A 21,400-nucleotide genomic window follows, 5' to 3' on the forward strand; every position below is an offset into this window, starting at 1 on the left:
CATTTCCACAAGCAGTATTCGAGAGTTCCAATTTCTTCACATTCTGGCCAACACTTGCTATCTTCTGTCATTTTCATAATGGACATCCTACTAAATAGTGAAGTGCTATCTCATTGTGGTTTTGATTTGCATTTCCCTGGTGGTTAAAGATGTTGAGCACCTTTTCATGTACCTATTGGCTAGCTGTATGTCTTTTTTGAGTAAATACCTATTTAGGCCCTTTGCCCATTTCTAAATTAGGGTATTTGAGTTTTGCTTTTGAGTTGTATGAGTTCCATATATATTTTGGATATTAACCCCTTATTGGATATATGGTTAGCAAATATTTTCTCCCATGCCATAGGTTGCCTTTTCATGTTGTTGATTGTTTCCTTTGCTGTGCAGTAACATTTTAGTTTGCTGTAGTTTTTTGATTTAATAAAGTTATATTTTTCAAAATGTACAGCTGGTGGGACCTGTTGTTTATGCATCTTTACCAGCAGCTGGGGCATCCTCACCCTTGGTGTTTCTGGTGTAAATTACTTGAGCTCTATGCTTTGAAACTAGTTGAGTAAGTCCTTTACTAAGGAGTGCCTGAACAGCTGCCCTGGCCAAGGAGCCTTGGATCTTCAGTCTTTCAGAGACAATAGCTGGGGTTACAGGCTTAAGGTTGGGACCTTCCTTACAGAGTTTGTCATATATTACTTAGTTAAATAAGACTAGGTTATTGAACTTGTCCTGAAGTTTTCCTTTGGACCACTTCTTTTTGGCCTTTCCCCTAGATTCATTTACTGGGTCTTTTTGTCTTTCTTGGCTGACTTTCTGAGGGCATCTTTCTTCTTGTCCTTGAGTGGCCTAGAAAAACCTGAAGAAAGCTGGTACGACTACTGCCTTGCTAAAATGTTATACCAAAGAAAAATATAAGGTACTTACTTGTTTATTTTTGCTTTTGGTGTCAAATTAAAAAAAAAAAAAGACATTGCTAAGATCAATGTCAAGAAACTTTCTCCCTATGTTTTCTTCTAGGAGTTTTACAGTTTCAGGCCTTATATTTAAGTTTTTCATCCATTTTGAGTTGATTTTTGTGTATGGTTTGAGATAGGGTCCAATTTCATTCTTTTGCATGTGAATATCCAGTTTTCTCAACACCCTTTATTGAAGAAATTATCTTTTCTCTATTGAAGTTTAATTGACAGTATATGCATGAGTTTATTTCCAGACTCTCTCTTCTGTTTCATTGGTCTACATGTCTTTTTTTATTCCAGTACCATAGTGTTTTGTTTATTATAGCTTTACAATATTATTTGAAATTGACAGGCGAGATGCCTCCAGCTTTGTTCTTCTTGCTCAGGATTGCTTTAGTATTCAGAATCTTTTTGTGTCAACAGGGATTTAAGGATTATTTTTTCAATATCTGTGAAAAATGCCATTGGAATTTTGACAGGGATTGCATCGAATCTGTAGATCACTTTGAGTAGTATGGACATTTTAACAATATTAATTCTTCCAATCTGTGAACACAGGATATCTTTTCATTTATTTGTGCCTTCCTCAATTTCTGTCATCAGTGTCTTATAGTTTTCAAAGTACAGGTCTTTCACCTCTTTGATTAAATTTATTTCTAAGTGTTGAATTCTTTTTGATACTATTGTAAATGAGGTTGTTTTCTTAATTTCTTTTTTGGGTAGTTTGGTTTGCTAATATTTTGTGGAGGATTTTTTCATCTATGTTTATCAAGGATATTGACTAGTATTTTTTCTTGTATTGTCTCTATTTGGCTTTGGCATGAGGATAATGCTGGCCTACTAAAAGGAGTTTGGAAGTGTTCCCACCTCTTCAATTGTTTGGAAGAGTTTGAGAAGGATATATAAATGTTCAGTAGAATTCACCAGTGAAGCCATATGGTCCTGAACTTTTCTCTTTTGGGAGACTTTTGATTACTGATTCAACTTTTTCACTAGTAATTATCCTGTTCAGATTTTCTATTTCTTCATGATTCAGTCTTGATAGGTTGTATGTTTCTAGAAATTTATCCATTTCTTCTAGGATTTCTAATTTGTTGGTGAATAATTATTCATAGTTGTTTCATATAATCCTTAGTGTTTTTATGGTATCAGTTGTAATATTTTCTCTTTCATTTCTGATTTTATTTATTTGCATCTTTCTTTTTTCTTAGTCTGACTGAAAGTTTTTCAGTTTTATCCATCTTTTCAAAAAAAAAAACCAAACAAACCTAAAACCAAAAAACAACACCACCAGATTTTAGTTTTGTTTATCTTTCCTATTGTTTTTCTAGTGTCTATTTTGTTCATTTCTGCTCTGATTTTATATATGATTTTCTTCCTTCTGCCACCTTTGTGCTTAGTTTGTTCATCTTCTCATTCTTGGAGGTATAAAGTTAGGTTATTAGAGATCTTTTTTCTTTATGTAAGAATTATCATTACAACCTCTCTTCTTAGAATAGCTTTAACTGCATTCCATGTTTTAATATATTGTGTTTCCCTTTTCATTTATCTCAAGATATTTTTTGATTTCCCTTTTGATTTCTTCTTTGGTCCATTTGTTCAGGAGTGTGTTGTTTAATTTCTACATATTTTTGATTTATGCAACATTCTTTCTATTATTGATTTCTAGTTTCATACTGTTGTGGTCAGAAAAGATACTTGATGTGATATCAATCTTCTTAAAAATTTGTGACCTAAGCTATGATCTATCCTGGAGAATGTTCCATGTGGGTTTGAGAAGAATGTATATTCTGCTTCTGCTGCTGCTGAATGAAATGTTTTGTGCCTGTCTGTTAGGTCCAATTAGTCTTAAGTGAAGTCATATCCAATGTTTCCTTATTGATTTTTCTGACTGAATGATCTATTTATTATTGAAAATGGGGTATTGACATCCCCTATTCATACTGTATTGCTGGTTATTTCTCTCTTCAGATAATATTTTCTTTATATGTTTATTTACTCCAGTGTTGGGAGCAATGTTGGGAGCAACAATTTATGATTGTTGTATCTTCTTAATTAATTAACCCAATTATCATTATATAATGATGTTCTTTTCTCTTGATATCATTTCTGGCTTCATGTCTATTTTGTCTGATACAAAGTTAGCTGTCCCTGCTCTCTTTTTGTCTCCACTTGCATAGATTATCTTTTTCCATCTGAGAAGAGAGAGCATTTGGAAAGGCCCTGTGGAGGAAATGACATTTGGTTTGGGAAAATGGGAAGGTAAAGAAGGCAGCGAACAGCATTATAGCAGAAGGAACAACACTAAGCAAAAGCAAAGTCATTGTGTGCATAGGGTATGGCTCATGTTTTAATGTGGCTGCAGCCAGAAGTTCAATGATGAAAATGAGACTGGAAAGATAAGACAGTCAAGAACTAAGAAGAATTCTTTCATTTAAATTCAGAATGGAAGGCAAAGTGTGGCCAAAGTTTATATTGACAAAATAACAATGAGCAGTTACAAAGTGGAGTCACATGAGGTTGCTGTGGTGTAGAGGAAGGAACCCTGGACTGGCAGTCCTGTCCAAGGTCTGCCACTTACTACTGTGACCGGGAGCAAGTTCTTGCTCAGTAGCTCAGTTTCTTCATTTGTAAAACAGAGTAATCATTTTGAGTTGAGGTTTGTTGGGAGGGTAAAATGAGAGGGAAGAAACAGAGGTGCTTTCTAAGTTGTAAAGGGCTCTCACTCGTGAAGTGTTTCTCTTTTTGTAGCTACATGATGAGATGGAAAGTGATGGGCTGGGCTGGTGTTTTGTTAGGGATGGAGAATGGAAATCATCTGGCCCAAGTGCTGCCTGATTGCTAATTAATGTACTGTGTGGCAAGAGAAAATGGAAAAACCTCCAAAACACAGAGAAAGGATATGATAATACAGGTCCCATGATTTTGGTTCCTCATTTTATGCTTTCTTAAAGAATGATGAGCTAAACTCTGGAGCCTGTCATTCAAATCCAGCAAAGCCATTCTGCACTCAATTAATTTAATATGAAAGATATAGTGGGCCATTAATCTACGGGAGCAGCAGTTTTTGATAAAACACCTAAATTAAGTTCTCCAAGTTAGAAAAAAGGGGAATTGTTCCCTTTAGTATCACTTGAATGCAGACTTAGTTATTTCGTTCAAACTGTAGAGCAGTCTCAGACTTCTGAGAAGCTCTGAGTATATCAGGCAGATTCATTTAATTATTTCTCAACTGTGAACTTGTTGGGGTTAAGTAACATCTAGCTGCCCAGAGATTTAGAGATGAGGCAGGATGACTTGGTCAATGATATTGTTTACAAAAATTGGACCTGTATATTGTTAACCCTTTCCCTCCCTCCTTGAACTTTGTGATTCTGATGGTGGCCCCTCACCCACAGCTGCACTCCAGTTATCTCACCCTTTCTGGGTTGTTAGAGCTGAGTGAGAAAATATGTGCCAAAGCCCGGTATGGTGTCCAGTGATACGGGTTCCATTCTCTTCCCTCCTAGAAAAGAGTATGCTTTGGAGTCTGGGTTTAACATCAGTGATTCCAAAATGCCATTTGCTTGAGACAGGCAGAATGTGGGGGTCTTGTGGAGATGCCATGTGGCCTGAAGATGGTGTGGGGCAGAGTGGAATTTAGGGCTGGAGGGAGAGCTGAAGGATATCACAAAAGAAGGGCCTTTTCTATCCACTGATGGGATGGGAAATTGTGCAGTTTCTCCTTCAACATAACCCATTCAAACTGTTCCTCAAACTCTGGTGCCACATGTTTTTGGTTTTATGACTCAGAATAATGCCAGTATGAGTCCCCACAAGTGTAGTTTGGGTCCTGCTTAGGCTTTTCTGTCCTCTTGAATTGCTCAAGATTCCTCAGAGGCTAAATGTTGTCCCAAAGTAGAATTGTTCAGGGGATTCTGGTCTTAAGGGACCCCTGAATTTGCTCCTGGTGACCACCAGGGGTCACTGTTGGAAGCCATCAGGATTTGCCAGCTGGACAAGGATGGTTGGCAGCTGACCTCAGAAGCCTCCAGTCAGGGTGAAGAGAGTCCCTTTCCGTGGCCTGCATTAAGCTGTGGGTGGACCTTGCTCGCTTTCCCTGAGGCTCATCTCTTAGGGTTCCCTATCTTGGTGCCAAACCCACCTCTTCCCTAGGTGAAGGCTGCTCCAGCAGGTTGAGCCACCAGAGGCCTGTGTGTGTGTATCCTTCAATATCTGCACTGCCTGTTTTCCTTTCCCAGGGGGTCAGGAAAGCTCTCCTTTTTACCAAGATCTCATTTTTCCCATTTTCCTAACAAGCGCTCTTGACTCAGCTTCCATCCCACCCCATGTCATCCCTTCCTCCACCTCTTTGTGCCTTGACCAAAATGGGCCCTTTCTAAAGACCCCATTCTAGTCCCCTTACAACAACAATGACAACAACAATAACAACAACAACAATAACAGCAACCCAACAGAGAATATTTAATGAACCCCTAATATGTGTCAGGAACTGTCCAAGCCCTTCTATGTACTCTCATTTACCTCTCAAAGCAGCCCTATGAAGCCCCCATTTTACAGATGAGGAAATGAAAAGATGGTAATTCAAGTTGTCCAAGGTCATATGGAGTAGAAAATGGAGAAGAATTTAAACACATCCACACCTGTACGCAATTTAAATCTGTATTGGTGCCTTGTATATAGAGAATTATTCACTAATTTTCAGGAACATTCAATTTTACTCACCCAAGGGTTACTACAAACTGATACTGCTTTGAAGCATTCAGTCTCTCTGTAGGATGTAACTGGATTATTTGGGTTCTGTAAAACACAGAGTCTTGCCTTGACTAGTGTGGCTCAGTGAGTTGGGTGTTGTCATGTAAACCAAATGGTTGCCAGTTCAATTCCCTGTCAAGGCATGAGAGGCAACCCAATAGCATTTCTCTCCCTCCCTTTACCCTGTCTCTAAAAATAAATAAATAAATCCTTAAAAAAAATGGAGTCTTTTTCTGCCTTGGTAGAGGTTGGGAGAGGGCTCAGGCAACATGGGTAAATTCTCTAGGGAGGGGTCTCATTGAAGAGCAGCAATGAATGATCTTCCAGGACATGGTGCCCCACAGGACCTTTCCTCCTGGAATCTCACAGGCATGTCTACCTCAACACATCCAAACTCAGTCCTCCTCTTCCTCTTCCTTCCAACCTGCTTCATCACTTGACTCTCAAAGGCAGAAACTTGGCTGTCATTCTGGTCTCTCTGTTTTGCTTACTACCAATCCCCAAATTTACCAAGTTGTAAGGATTCAACCTCCTTAATAATTTTTGAATTTACACTCATCCTCCCCATTGTCCTAACTGTCTTAACTTTGACCCCCATTATTTTTTGCCTTGATTTCGGTTTTCTGAGCCTTCTTTCTTCTCCCTGTCAGATTCACTTGCAACAATGGGGCCAAATCAGTCTTTGAAAAGTGCAAACAGCATCCTGCTCTCCCACTTAAAACTTTTTAGTGGCTTCCAGTCACTCCTTGGTGAAGCACTCAAGTTCATTAGCCAGTATTTACTGGTTTAAATGGCCTTTTCTGTTTCTGCATCCTCACCTCTTGACCCTGCCAACAACAGCTTCCCTCTATGAGTCATACTGGCCCATTCCCAGGGGAAGGCCCCAACTCCCTCTCACATGTGGGTCTCCTTTCCTGAGTTTCTTCTGCCTAAAATACCCTCTGCTCAGCCTTTCCTGATTGAATCCTGTGTGTCCCCAGGTGTCAGCTCAGAGGTTCTTCTCTGCAGGATTTCTCTGCTGAGCCCACAGCCTCCTGTGAACACCCCACCTCAGCTCCACTCACCATTTGCTGGTGGGTTTCCCCTACTAGACAGTAAGATCTCTGAGGACAGAGACTGTGTCTTGCTCATTGCTGTACCCACATCCTCTAGCACCAGCCAGGCAGCCAGCTGATATGGTGCCTTTGTGAAAATTGGAAAAAGGTGCCCATTCCTTAAGACTCTGAATTGCCATCTGCCAGAAAAGTATTGCAACATCTGTACAAATCTATGATGATCATGCAGTGACTGCACCCCCTGCAGCTGTGCAATGCACAGTTTTGTCCTGTACAGCACAAAGTAGGCACTAAATACGTGCTGAATAAATGTGCACACCCTGCCTGAATCTATTATTTAAAGTGTTAAAAAACCCCTCCTCTTGCAATGATGAGCCTGGTTGTATTTCTGGAGCTATGTAAATGTTCACAGAGATTCTGCCAAGAGGAAAACCAACTCTGTCATCTTTTTAGTGCTTGTGAACTGAGCAGGAGCCTTGGGCACAGATAAGGACATGCATGATCCAGAACAGCCGGGAGTTTTGGCAGCCCTTGGACAAGGATGGTACTTTTCCATGAAGGGAAAACTAAGACCCAGAAGGATGAAAACTTGTCCTAGGCTAGCTAGGCTAGACAGAGAGTTAGGAGACATGCCAAGCAGAATGCTTACCTCCCCACTCTATCCCCCGACTCCCCACCCCTGAGTGGAGGCAGCTGAAATTCCCAGGTCTGATATGGGTGAGGTTGGACTCCAAAAACTATGAAATTCTGGGTTTCTTATTCCATCTAGGCAATACTGGAGAGAAATGTCTCAGTTCTGAGAAGGTGACCCTCGGCCAGACCATGCTGTGACAGGAGGGCAGAGCTGGAAGGGACCTTTCCTTCTGATAGGCAGATAAGAGACAGAGGTCCAAGGTGGGCCCACAGCTGGGCACACATCTAGCTAATGGGGACATGTAGCCATGCTCCAGGCTCGTGATTCTTGGCCTGGTGCTTGCCAAACTGGAATGTTACAGAATGTCCATTTTTTAAACCGGTAAAATAAATGGTAACTTAAAACTTACCATTTTAACCATTTTAAGTGTATAGTTCAATGGCATTGGATACATTCACATTGTGATGCCATCACCACCATCTCCAGAACTTTTTCACCTTTCCAAACTGAAACTTGGTCCCCATTAAATACTAACTCCCTATTCCTCCCTTCACACAGTCCCTTGCAACCACCATTCTACTTCCTGCTTTATGCAATACAATATTTGTCCTTTGTGTCTGGCTTATTCACTTAACACAATGTCATCAATGTTCATCCATGTTGCAGCATGTGTCAGAATTTCCTTCCTTTTAAGGATGAACAATATTCCGTTGTATGAATATACCATGTTTTATTTATCTATTCATCCATGGATGGACATTTTGCTCTTACCTTTGGCTCTTGTGAATAGTGCTGCTGTGAACACAGGTGTACAAACATTTGTTCCAATCGCTGCTTGCAGTTCTTCTGGGTATATATCTAAAGAGAGATTGCTGGATCATATGATAATTATATGTTTAATTTTTTATGAAATTGTTATACCATTTTCCACAACAGCTGTACCATTTGCATTCCCACCAACAATACACAAGGGTTCCAATTTCCTTGCCAACACTTGTTACTTTCTGTTTTGTTAATAAAAACATTTTTTAATAGTAGCCATTCTAATGGATGTGAAGTGGTATCTCATGGTGGTTGGTCCATTTTTTAACAGGTAAGTTCAGCCTTTCTTCTGAAGTCTTCAGTGTTTTCATGCTGTCTTCAGTCATCTTTATGGTATTTCTGTGAGCTGAGGCTCACTCTCCCTTTAAGAGATGGAGAAAGGAGTCCCTGGAACCTACCTTAACAGGGAATGATCACAGCCCCCCTCTGTTCTGTGTGCACAGTGGGCCCTTGCAGTGCCTGCCGGACAGGCCTATGGAAGGTCCCCATGGGTCAGACTTTGGGCTGTGGGAGGAAGCAGAAGGTGACTAGGTTTGAGCACTCTCCCCTGCAGTGGATCCTCTAGAGTACAAGGACAGTCCAAAACTTGCTGGCTCAGGGTGAAAGCTACTTGTGTCTGCTCCTAGCATGGCTCCTAGTGTTCATTTTGGCTTTTTTCTCTGGGTTAGATGAAAAAAGTACTCTGTGAATTCTGGTTCCTCATGGCAGATGCATGAGATACAGTCCAAAATACTTCCCTGATTCTGAGAAGGAACTAAAAGCAAGCTTTTAAGATTTTGAGTTTAAGGAAAGCTATTTATGAATTGTCGCAGGGCAGATTCCAGGTGACAGACCAACAAGCGCGCCCCCTGCTGGACAGGCCAAGAACTGTTCTTGGCTCCGTTTTGGACAGAGCAATACCAGAGCTAATGAAAATAAAAATTTTAGTTACCTTACCATGGTGCTTACTGATTCTAAGTGGTTTATGTTATTAGCTGTCCTAATCCTCATAACCACTTTATGTAGTAATGACCATTATTATCTCCACTTTGCTTATGAGGAAATGGAGACCCAGGGTGATTAAGTAACTTGTCCCATGTCACACAGCTGGTATATGGTACTGGGATCTGGCTCCAGACATTGGGAGATGTGAAGATAGGGCCAGGTTCAGATGCTTGATTTAGTAAGACATTGCTTTCCCAAAACATTTCATAGTGTATAGTATTTATACGTTTCATTTGCTCTTTATAACAACTCAGTGAGGTGGACATTCGTGTCATTCTCATTTTGACAGAGGTGGAAACTGAGGCCTGGAGACATCAGAGACTTTCTTAGGAAGGCTGTTGTGAAGTGTTGGTGAGGTTGAGGAGAAAAGGGAACCCTTGTGCACTGTAGGGGCAATGCCAATTGTCCAGCTGCTATAGAAAACAGTATATGTTCATCAAAAAATTAAAAACAAAACTACCATATGGTCCAGCAATTTTCTGGGTATATAACCAAAGGAAATGAAAACAGGATACTGAAAAGATATCTGCAGTCCCATATTTATTGAAGCATTATTCACAACAGTGGATGAATAGATAAAGAATATGTGGGACACTAACACACACCCATTCTACAATATCAGTCAGCTGTAAGAAAGAGGGAAATCTTGCCATTGAGACATGGTTGGACCTTGAGGTCATTATGCCAAGTGAGGTAAATCAGACAGAGAAAGGCAAATGCTATATGTGGAATCTAAAAAAGCCAAACTTATAGAAGCAGAGAGTTGAATGGTGGTTCCTGGAGGCTGGAGGTGGTGGTAGAGGACCTGGGGGGATGTTGGTTGAAGGGAACAAAGTTGCAGTTAGAAGATGAGTAAGTTTTGAAGATCCAATGCACAGTGTAGGATTATAGTCAACAATGCTGTATTATATACTTGAAAGTTGCTAAGAGACTAGATTTTAAATGTTCTCATCACAAAACTGAAATATATAATTGTGATGTGATGGAAGTGTTAACTCCAAAGCAGAGACCTGGCTTCCTGCTTGCAGCACATCAGTGCCCTCAGTGCTGCCACCTGGCATTTCTGAGCTGGCCTGGCTGCCCATTCATAACCCATATCACCATAACACAGAGGAGAGTTTGCAGAAGAGGGGGAAGTGGGGAGCTTGGTGGGGCCAGAGCACCCAGCGTGGGGAGGAGCTCAAAGCCCTAATGTGCCGGAAGAAAGTGGGGTGGGCGGGATACTTCTTAAGGACCAAGGGGTTTGCCCTTTATCCTGTGTGCAGTGGGAGCCAGTGGAGGCTTTTGAGGAAGACAATGGTGGGATTAGAACTGGGCTTTGGGAGGCTAGGTTTAGTCTCTGTTTGACCAATGACGCAGGGCCTCCCCAGCTGAGTTCTAAAACCTTGTCTCCTAGTCTGTATATGATTTCATTCTGCAACTTGTCACTGAATGTTGCCATCTCTTAGGAGCTGTAAACTCTCAAAGGTCACCGGACCTGGTAGGGCACAAATTTCTGTGCTTAGTTTGTAGCCTGGTGACTGCAAAGTCCACAATGAGGCATGAGCCTTGTGTGAGCCTTTTATCACATGCACAGCAGACATTATTGTGTCTTAGTACCTGGAACTTACAGACAAGCCGACTGGGCACCACAACCTGGATTTTCTCTCAGGGATGGCTCCCTCCCTCTCCTTTCTCTGGAAAACCCCTGTTGACTTTTCCAGACCTGGTCAGGTGCTCCCTGCCCTGTGATGGATTCTGGCTCCCTTGCTACCTGGGAGCACTGCTGCTCCTAAACTCTGACAGTGCTGAATCAGTCCCTGTTTTTATTTTGTTAGAGATATTTACTTGTTTATTTTTTCAGCTAGGCTCAAGTGTCTTGAGGAAAGGGTCTGGTCTTTGTTCTCTCTATATCTAGCACAGACCTGGCACTGGTTAAATACTTAATTGGGCACAGTCATCCAAAATGTTATCACCTGCTTGACACATATGTGTTCTAGGCAGTGGAATACAGCAATGAATAAACCAAAGAAATTCTCCCACTGGCCCTCGTTGAGCCCACAGACCATTGGAGCCTCTGCTTGTGACCCCCATGTCCATAATTACCAGCTGAGACTTCATGCTGCTGTCCTCAGTTCCGGGGAATGTCACGTTTCAAGAAGGGGATTTTGGCAACTTCAGATTAGAAGTGCTTTCTTTCAGGTCCAAGGCTATTGACCTCCAAATATGAACAGACTCTGACATTGGTAGGTTGTAGGTACTTGCTGCATGTGTACTGAATGGAGTTGGAGTAGAAATATTTGGGTAAGATTTTACTCCAGAAGGGGAAGTTAACCTGCTTGGGGCAGGGCTCACTAGTTATGAACAATGAGAAGAGCACAACCAGGTCCAAGAGTTCTCTATGAAGGGATTGGATTTTAGAGGCAGATAGGCCTGACAAGATGCAATCAGACTACAAAATAGTTGGTTTTAATTTAACACCTTGCCTCCAACAGGTTTTGTTGCTTCTCTTGGCATTTTCTCAGTTCCAGGACACTCAAGTTTTAGAAGCAGTAACATGCAGATGTCTTTTCAAGGCCACTTGACTGAGACAGGGCCCTGCCTTGAGAAACAGAAAAAGCCAGAAGGCTGGGGAGAGGAGCATCTTGGAGTTTTGTAATCTGTGGCATAACAAAGCTATCAAAGAATCCTTTCCCCCTTCACCCAACACACTTACCCACCAGCTCTCAAGCCCACAGAAAACTAATGAAAGAAAGGGCCCCAGAACTGAGATATCAGTGTTTCCAACAACTCATCCTGGTAGCAGAATTGATGGTTCCTGGTCTGGTGAGGCCACTGGCCCAGCTGGCCAAGTCACTGTCCTTCCTTGGGCTTCAGTTTTCATGCGACTAATATTAGGAGGTTGGACTGCATGGTCTTAAGTGTTCTTTTGGCTTTTTGTAGGGAAGAGCAGGGGCTCTGATGTCAAATGCACCTGGTTTTAAAATGAAGAAAGTCTGAGAGGTGGGGTCCATGTGGTAGAAGGATCTACGTGTGTTCTAGAGTCAGACGTGCCAGTCCTGGCTCTGCCCCTTATTAACTATTTAACTTTGGACAAGCTAGTTACGCTCCTGGAGGCTAGGTTTCTAATATGGAAATAGTGATGTGCCCTCCTCACTGGGTGGTTGGGGGAGGTGTCTATCATGAGATATTGGAGAAAGAAGGCAGCCTGGGGCTGGGCGCAGAGAAAGCCTACAGTCAATGTGGGTGATGGCAGTGCTGTTTGGAGATGCTGACCACTTTGAAAGGTGCTCATGAAGCTGGGTGGGTAGGCACAGAGTTTGAGCAGGGTACTCCAAAGGAGAAATATATATATGGAGATGTAAAATTCCATCCAACAGTTTCTTGCTCATTTTGGAATGGGGTCACAGGAACAACCTAATGACCCCAAGCTGTCATGAGTGTCTTTATCCTCACAGGGACAGGCTAGTTCAGGGCTGCTGGTTAGGGCTGGGCTTGACCTACCTTGCCACTGGGGGCTCCAAGCTTTCATGCAGCCCATGTGGAGGAATCCCGTGAATCCTGGGACCCTGGGAAAGACCCCAGGCTCCTGGCCCAATTCTGGTTTGCTCAGTGTATGGCCTAGGCCTCGGCTTCAGGAAAACGTGCTCTCTCCCTTCCCAGTGCGTAGGTCCAAGGCAGCTGATGAGGAAAGAAGCCGCCGAGCCCAGCGGGCCCGAGATGAGTACCGGCGCCTTTCGCTCCGTGCCATCCAGAAGGGCACTGTCGCTGGCCTCAGCTTCATGTTCCGAGAGCTTGGCCAGAGCCATGAACAGGAGGCCAGACTCTACCATCACTTCCCAGGCCCAGGTCCACCACTACCCCTCACAATGCCTGTCAGGTGGGTCTGGTGGGGCTAGGGGGCTCTGCATGGGGAGGCCTGGCCAGGGACAGGGTCTTGGATGGGAGCATGGGGAACCCGGGACCCAGTCCTGCTTCTGCCTGTAACTTACTGTGAAATTCGGGGCTAGTCATTTCCTCTCTGTGGACCTCAGTGTCCCAGACTGTGTAATGGGTCAGGAGATGGGGGGATGGGTGGGAGTTGGAGATTTTTAATAACTCTGGAGTTCTGGGATTCTTAACATTTTTTGGGTCTCAGAGTCTTTTGAGAATCTAAAGGAAGCTGTGTAACTTCTTCCTTCCAAGATGTGTGTATACATATACCCCAAAATGTTTGCATACAATTTTAAGCTCTTAAAGGTCCACAGATCTCAGGTTAAGAACTTGAAATGTCAGACCTTGAGTAGATTAAATATGGCCCGGTGGCATGGGAACCTGGGCTGGCTGCCTCTGTAACCACAGGCAGTGCTGGTGCATCCTGAGATCTGATAGTAGGTTGGCAGACGAGTGTTGTGGAATGCAGGAGGCTCACACACACTGGCATCACTGGAGGGGTCTGGCAAGGGCAATTATATGTATATATGTGACTGCTCATTATTGCCAGGCCCAAGGGTGAAGTGGTTGCCTGGAGCTTCTCCACCTTCTGCTTTTACTCACCTGAGGCCAGCCCCAAGATTTGTGTCCCCATCTTTGCCAAGCAACTGCCTCCCCTAATGATAGCTCAGAGGCTGGGTGGTGGTGAGTGCCTGCTGGCTTCCTGAGCCACAGTTAATCTGCAGAAGAGTTTTTTCACCCCCAGATGATGGAGGGCTGTCAGAATTTTGCTTTAATTGGGGTTTAGAATTATTCATACCTCCCTTCCCCTTCTCCCTGCAGTTTTAGGGAGAGCTGATCATGTCTGCATTTCTTCCTTTCCTTCTTTCTTCTTTTCCTCCCTTGTCACTGTGATTTACAAACCAGAAAATTTAAAAAGATAATATGGAAAAATGACTGACTCACATCCTTGCTGCCTCTCTACTCAGTTCTGTCTTTCCCCAAGGGAACTGCCGTTCTGCAGGTATCTGCCTAGTCCCCTTTTGTAACTGCCAGCATGAAGAGTTGTATCTCACTCTTTTTTTTTTTTTGCCTAAAATTTGCATATTCTACAGATTTCTACATCATGAATTTTTCCCCATTTATGTTTTAGAGATCTTTTTGTACCAATTCTTAACTATTAATTTTTATTTAGTTTTCTTTTTATAGCTGCATAGTATTCTGCTGCAAAGATGTGTGACAAGAAATTTACTTGTCAAAATTTATTAATGAAGTTGGTGTTGTTTGAAATCTTTGGTTATTACCAACAATGCCCTTAGTGAATAGCCTTGTATACATTAATTTTATACTCATACAACTATTATCTATGAGAGATTCCCCAAAGTGGGATTGTTGGGTTAAGGGCTGTGTGCATTTACAGTGCTGATAGTTATCTCAACTTGCTCTTCACAGGTGTTGTACCAATGAACACTCAACCTTCGGCCTTGTCAACAGTATGTTGTCAAACTTTTGTGTAAGAACTATATCTCAGTGATCATTTAAAATTGCATTTATACTATGAGGGAGATTAAGTATTTTGTATATGTTTAAGGACCATCGTTATTTCCGTATCTGTATATTCTTTCTTCTACCTGTTTTTTTCATTGTGCTATTACTCTTTTCTTCGTCCCCCATATCTAAGAACTCTTTAAATATTAGGATAGAGGATCCTTTTGTCTGTGATAAATACTTTTTTCCTTGTCATTTGTCTTTTGAATTTTGCAATGATGTTTTATGTCATGTCAAAATCCTTGATTTTTATGAGGTCAGATTTTCTTTTATGTTTTCTGGCTTTGGAGACAAAGAAAAGCCTTCTTTGTATGTCCCCGGGAAAATTATAATCCATCATTTTAAAGGGAATAGGTGATCTGTCTTTCAGGCCCCCATGATGGAGCTGCATGGATGGTGGTTCAGCCTGGCTCCAGGCTGGCTGTGGCTAGCTGTCAGTAGGGGAGCAGCAACCACTACAGTGAGCCATCAAGGGGGCCAGGAGCCATGCAGATGGAACGGAGGACCCAGGCGCCCCAGAGGCCATGCATCGGCCTCCCTCCTGTGGCTGCCCCATGGGGTAGGTCCCTGTGGCCTCACTGTCCCCAGCTGTGAAGTACTGGCACTGGCCAGCCCACCCTCATCTGACTTTGCTGAGGGACAGACACATATTGTTTCTGGGAGTTCCAGGTGCAGGAATGAAGCTTCTGGCCAGGTGGCTTCTTGGAAAAACTTCCTAGCATTTATATGCTGGTGAATCAGACTCTCTGCTTAGAAACACAGGGACAAGAGTGAGAATGGTTTGTTTTTGTTTTTGTTTTTTGCTGTTATTTATAACATCCTCTTGCCTTCTAAGGGAAATGAGTCCTAGAAACCAGAGGAGTTTTGCCATTGAGCAGTAAGGAAAAAAGCTGGGCAGGCTATAGTGTGCTGCTTAATAAAGAGGAAAGGCCTCTGGGGTTACTGCAAGGGGGAAACCCCAAAGTGTGGATCAGTGGGAGCAACACTGAAAGTGGGGGGTGAAGAAGAGCGTAGGGAAGCAGTTGTGGGAAAGGTGTTTAGAGTACAAACTCCACTGCTGGTGGCTTTAAGCCGATGCAGTGGAACCTTATCCACTATCTTTCTTATAACAACTTTCCTAAAATCACACTGTTTGCTACTGTTTATTTGTGTGTATGTGTGGATTCATTTTAGGGCAAGTAAAAATATAAACTCATTCTGGGGTTTGCAAGGATGTGCACTTTGATCCACATCAAAGTGCAGATTCAGGGCAAATTAGAATATGTGAGAGGACAACTCATTTTATAAAAAAACAATGACAACAGTGGTGAATTATAAATGCCATGACTAGTAAGTAGATAGCAGTGAAAAAGTAAGAATTTATCAGGCTCTATCCTTCAGTGGGAAAGGTGAAAAGCGGTGTTTGTTCAAGCTGGGCCAAAGGCCTGCCCTTCATATGCTGTGTTTTCATTCTGTAGTTCAGGGCAGTGTGATCTTGCTTCATATTAACTCAACCAATAGTGGTGTGTGCCTGTTATGTGCCATGTGTCGTCGAAATCTAACGGTGCTTCCTGTCAGCGTGGCTCCAATATAACAGGGCTCTCATTGGCGCAGTCTCTGTGTGCGGCCAAGAACCACAGTTCAGACCCCCAAACAATTAAAATCTTGGCTTATTTGTGAGAAAATGTCAAAAATGTCATTACTCACCAATTCTTCAAGTGCCTCTATATCCCTCACTCCCAGTACCTTTAGACCCTCACCAGATCCCCTATGAAATCTACTGAAAGTCAACCACCTTTGTGTCTGGTTGGTGAAAGTCAACCAACCTCCTTTGTCTGTCCTCCTTTTTAATTTTTGGCGGTGAATCTCAGTCACATCCACAGCAAATCAAGGTCTCTGGTTTCTCTCTCTGTTCACTGTCCTGATTCAGTCTCACAAAAGCACAGAAGGGAGCAAGCTGGCAAAGGCAGGTGTCCTCTGTGGAAGGCCGGGGAAGGGGCCACACTGAGGAGCAAAGCAAAATTTTCTGTAGTGGGGTGTGGGCAGGGGATGGAGGACACTCACATGCTAATAGTTTTTCTCCTGTTACATTAGGATCCTTCCTTGTGGATGCTCATGTTTATACCCTGGCCATCCTAGAGGGAAAATAGTCCTTTTCTTTCCCTCAGACATCCTCTCCTGTCCTCTTTTCTGCTTCTACCTGTGTGGCTTTTTTCAAATCAAGTGATAACAATTTTCTTTGGGGAAAAATAATAACAGCTGGTACATTATAATCTGCAAAGTGCTTTCAAGTACCTGGACTCATTCAATCCTTTCCACAGGTGGCGTGAGTGTGGGCTCTGTGCTCATTCAGTCTCACAGTGGCCTCACTCCCTCCTTTCCCCTTCTTCCCTCTCCCTCCCACTCCTTCTCTTCTTCCCTCTCCCCCTCCCTTCCTGACTCTCCCACACTCCTCTCTCTTCTCAGCAGGACTTGGGAGCGCCCATTGCGACCTGTCTCCAGAGAAGTCATAGTCCGCTGGTTTAAGGAGGAGCAGCTGCCTCGCCAAGCTGGTTTTGAGAGGAACACCAAATCCATCGCTCCCTGGTTCCATGGTAGGACAGCTATCTGTGTCTCAGGGCAGACACCTTCCATATCTCCACCTCTTCCTGAGACTGGGAAAGAGATGCTGAACGACTGTTAGAATCAGGGGAGTGAAGGACTTTCAACTGTTAACTCCATTTTGCCCCACAAATATGGGCAAATCTCCCAGGGTTAAGGATCAGCTCTCCTGGCTCACCTGGGTGTGACTGGAGTAGACAGAAATCCTGTGTCTGTCATTTACTTGTGCAGTGAGTATGCTGAGTTCAAGGCATAAGGTCTGATTTCCCCAGGGCATGTGCTGAAATACAAAGCAACTTTTTTCATTGCCGTAGGAGGCCAAGGCATAACGTCTCTGTGCAGGAGCTCAGGAGACTGGAGGCACCAGGGATACTGAATGTGCACTCCCTCTTTCTGCTGGGAATGGATAAACATGACTCTTGCCCACTGCCCTCACCTCACAGCCTCCTTGGCCATCAAAGGGCCCTCAGAGGTGTCTTCTCTGTACTTAACAGGGCAATGAAGTCTCAGTGGACCACGAGTTCCTGGTGGGTCAGGTCCAAATCTTGTTGTTTGAGCCTGTATCCTCAGGTTCTGGCCATGGTCTGGCATGCAGCAGGCTCTGAGCAAATACTGGTGATTAAATGACAGAATGTCTGCATGAAGAGGTTAGAGTTAGCCAAACATAGAACCTTAGAGCTGGGAGGCTCCTGGAAGTATTTTGTTGCTTCATTTTTACAGATAAGAAAACAGGCCCGGAGAGGGGAAGAAGTTTCTATAAGGTCACAAGGAGACTTGCAAAGTTGAGTTCAAGAATGTATCTCATGGCTCATGACCTCAGTCAAGTGATCTGAACATGTAGAGGGTTCAACCAGGGAAGCAGGTTTGTGATTCTAGCAGAGACTTGGTACAGGGAAATAAGAAGGGCTGCTGGTCACAACACCCTCTGTATCAGTTAGTGATTGTTGTATAACAATCACCTCCATATTGCCTGGTATTTCCCCTGCATTTGTCTTACTTCCTGGCCAGCTTCCAAGTGTTGTTAGTTCCATCCAAATGGAGGGATAATCCAGTGTCATGGTAGGAACTGGAGGCTCTGGGATCTTGAGGGCTGTTCGGAAGCCTTCACAGACAAGCTCTGGACATGGCTCTAGCTCTGGGAAGGGAAGCTGGAATGATTAGAAGAAATCATGCAGGGGCAAGCAAAGCCATGAAGCAAGCAAAGCTTCATTCTCATTTCCAAGGGCCAAAAGAGTTTGTGAACTATGAAGTGCAGGCAGCAGCTGTACTCTACAGATGGGATGACTGAGGCATAGCACTGTTAAGGGATTGCCCAAGGACACAGAGGTCACAGAGGCACCACCCAGTCCAGGTTGCAAGACTGTCCTCATTGGTCTGTCTCTTTCACTCTGGCTCTTGCACAAATCATCTTCCACACACCATCCTGAGAATCTTAAATACAAATCAGATCCTGTTACTCCCTGCTCAGTACCCACCACTTCCCTTTATACTTGCAATGAACTTCAGACTTCATGCTGGGGTCCACAAGGTCCCACATGATGGACCTGGCTTCCAACTTTATGCCATAATTGTTTCCTTGCTTTCATAGCTCTGGCTTTTTCCTGTTCCTCAAACAAGCCATTTTATTTTCTGTCTCAAGCCCTTTCACTTGCTGTTGCTCTTTCTTTAGCTTTTTGCATGGCTAATACATTCCCATTTTTCATCTGAAATATCCCCTCCTCAGAGAGGCCTTTCCTGAAACCCTTACCTAAAACTGCCTTCACCCATTTCTCTCAATTCACTGTATTTATTTCTCGCCCAATTTGTATTTATCTCATTTGCTTACTGCCTATTCTCTTACCTAATTGTAAGCCTACGAAACTAAGGCCCTTGTCTATTTCACTAATGCCTACCACAGTAAGTATCCATGGCGAGAGTGGATGAAGGCAGAAATGATGTGTCAGAGGTGAGATTAGATTCCAGTCTTTCTAATTCCTAAGAATAGCCCTTGCTCCTCTGCATTGGGCCCTTGTGAGTGTGTGCAACTGCTCAGGGCCCAGTGAGTGAGGCTGAGCTGAGAGTAGTCAGAAAACCCAGAGCCACACACGAGGTTAGGCTAGCCTTCTCAGTTGGCCATGTGCTCACTGGGGCCAGGGTGCTGTGCCTTAGGCATCTCTGTATTTAACCCTCACCTCTGCTTTTCATCTGCCCAGAAACAAGGCCAAAGCAAACTCACCATCTATCTATGCTGCCACTGTTGTTGAGCTCTCCAACTCAATTAATGGCATCCCCATTAAATCGGTCAGATTATGCTTGGCTATGCCACAGTGAAAAATGATCCCAAAGTCTGAGTGATTTCCACCAACCAAGAATTTCCTACCAATGTTATGTGCCCTATTGGGCTGTGGAACTTGATATAGGCCTCAGATTGAAGTTGCTGCTTCCCTTGGAAACTCTACTGGTCTCATGACGGAGGGAAAAGAGAGGCATTACAGGCCACATACTGGCTCCTGCAGCTTCTGTGTGGGACTGTCACACACTATTGTTGCTCATGTTTCTTTGGCCAGAGCCAGCTTGACCTCTGTGATGTAGATGAACAGTCTTGGATGATAGGAAAGCCCATTATAACCATCATCCACTTTTAGGCCGCTTTTTACTCTCTGGACTCCACATATCCAACAGGAGATAGAGGGGCTTTTTATTGCTCAGAAAGAAGACAATCAACTTTCCTGGGTGACTTAACCATGTGTCCCTGGAGCTTGTCCCAGGGCTTCACTACCTTTCACCTCTGTCCCAATTTTGTGTCCCTGTAGCTGCTGGGAGAGTTTCTGTTTGAATCACTGCTTTCTTTCTCATCCATGTATTATTATAACCATGGAAGCATGACACCAGCATCTTAGGCACCACACAATGCAACTCAAATTTCTGTGGGATGGGGGTTTACAGGGCACTGGTTGCTCTGTGGCTTGAGGCAGATAATAGAGCAGGCAAGATGGAGGTGGAGATGCTCAAATTTATCTTTAGCTTTATTTTCTATCCTGCTAAAAAAAAACCCCATAAGTTTTATATTGTCCGAGAACAAACAGAACCATGATTTCAGTCTTGCAATTTATGTAACTGATTTCAAGTTCTTTTGACATTCTCCCATAAAGCATGTAGGAAAGTTGGTAATATGTGGACTGGAGCTATTTAGTAACAAAGTTTTCATTGTTCTGTGACAGAATGAAAGAAAAAGGCTCACATATGGAGGATGGCCAACTCTCTCTGCTTGGAAAGGACTATGTCATAGTCCGAGATAATATTCTTTCCTCAGTTTTAGTGTCAAAATGTCCTATCTTTTATGACTTGATGGTGATAGTAAACAGTAGTTCTTTTTATATATTGCCTTTGCTCAGAAGCAAAAAGGTAATAGCTCCATGTTGGTCTCCCAACTCTTTAGAGTAACTACTTATACCTAAAATCCCAATGTCTGGGGCTGCTGGTACCGTTCAACTTCTTTCCCAAAGTAGGAATTCCCTGATAGCATTCCTGGTAGGACTCCTGCACTGATCCTTATGGAGACAAAGCCTACTGCCCTCCAGGCAGCCTAACACCAATGTTGCTGTTAGGGAGCTCTTGCTGCAGGCTCTGCTCTCAACTGGTGCTGGCAGGGCATCTTGGCTGGGGTAGCTCTGCCCCATGTGTCTCACATGCTCCTCCTGGGACCAGCAGGGTAGCCCAGGCACACTCTTCTCAGGGAGCAGACAAGTGGCTGCATGCTAGATCTTGCAGTCTAGTCTTTGAACCAGCACACCATCACTTTCACCTCATGCCATTGGTCACAATATGTCACAGAATTGAGGGGTGGGAAAATATATTTTGCTCCTTTTGTGTGAGGAACTGCAAAACCATATGTCAAAGGGTGTGAAGACAGAGGGGAGGAGAATTTGAACAATAATATAATCTATCATAATCCTAATATAAATCAATTTTCCCCTCTAAGTAAAATGTTCCTAGTTAATTTATTTGGATTTTAGATATAGGTAAAAAATGACGATGGTGAGTTCTGTTTCCATTTCTTCCCTCAAACTCATTTGGAGTGTTGTGGTGTAATGCAGAGAGTAGTGTGGATAAGGGGTCTGATGATACAGGCACACTCTAGAATTGAGTAGCTCTGTGGCCTTGGGTGTGTCCTTTAAATTCCCCATCTGTTAAACTGGGATTATGTC

The 21,400-nt window shown here is 43.3% G+C and overlaps 1 protein-coding gene across 2 annotated transcripts in view; it reads left to right on the forward strand.

The window, feature by feature from the left end:
- The window catches only part of SH2D4B (SH2 domain containing 4B), an 82,504-nt gene that overhangs the window by 24,963 nt on the left and 36,141 nt on the right, over positions 1–21,400 (forward strand). The window contains exons 4-5 of one of the 2 annotated variants that reach the window (XM_053923447.2): positions 12,837–13,053; positions 17,079–17,206. In XM_053923447.2, coding sequence (XP_053779422.2) covers positions 12,837–13,053; positions 17,079–17,206 — 345 coding nt within the window. The remainder of the gene's footprint in view (positions 1–12,836; positions 13,054–17,078; positions 17,207–21,400) is intronic. The other variant, XM_071221240.1, reaches the window with a different exon arrangement.

Source organism: Desmodus rotundus, chromosome 4 (genome assembly GCF_022682495.2).
Source record: "Desmodus rotundus isolate HL8 chromosome 4, HLdesRot8A.1, whole genome shotgun sequence".
NCBI classification, from domain to species: Eukaryota; Metazoa; Chordata; class Mammalia; order Chiroptera; family Phyllostomidae; genus Desmodus; species Desmodus rotundus.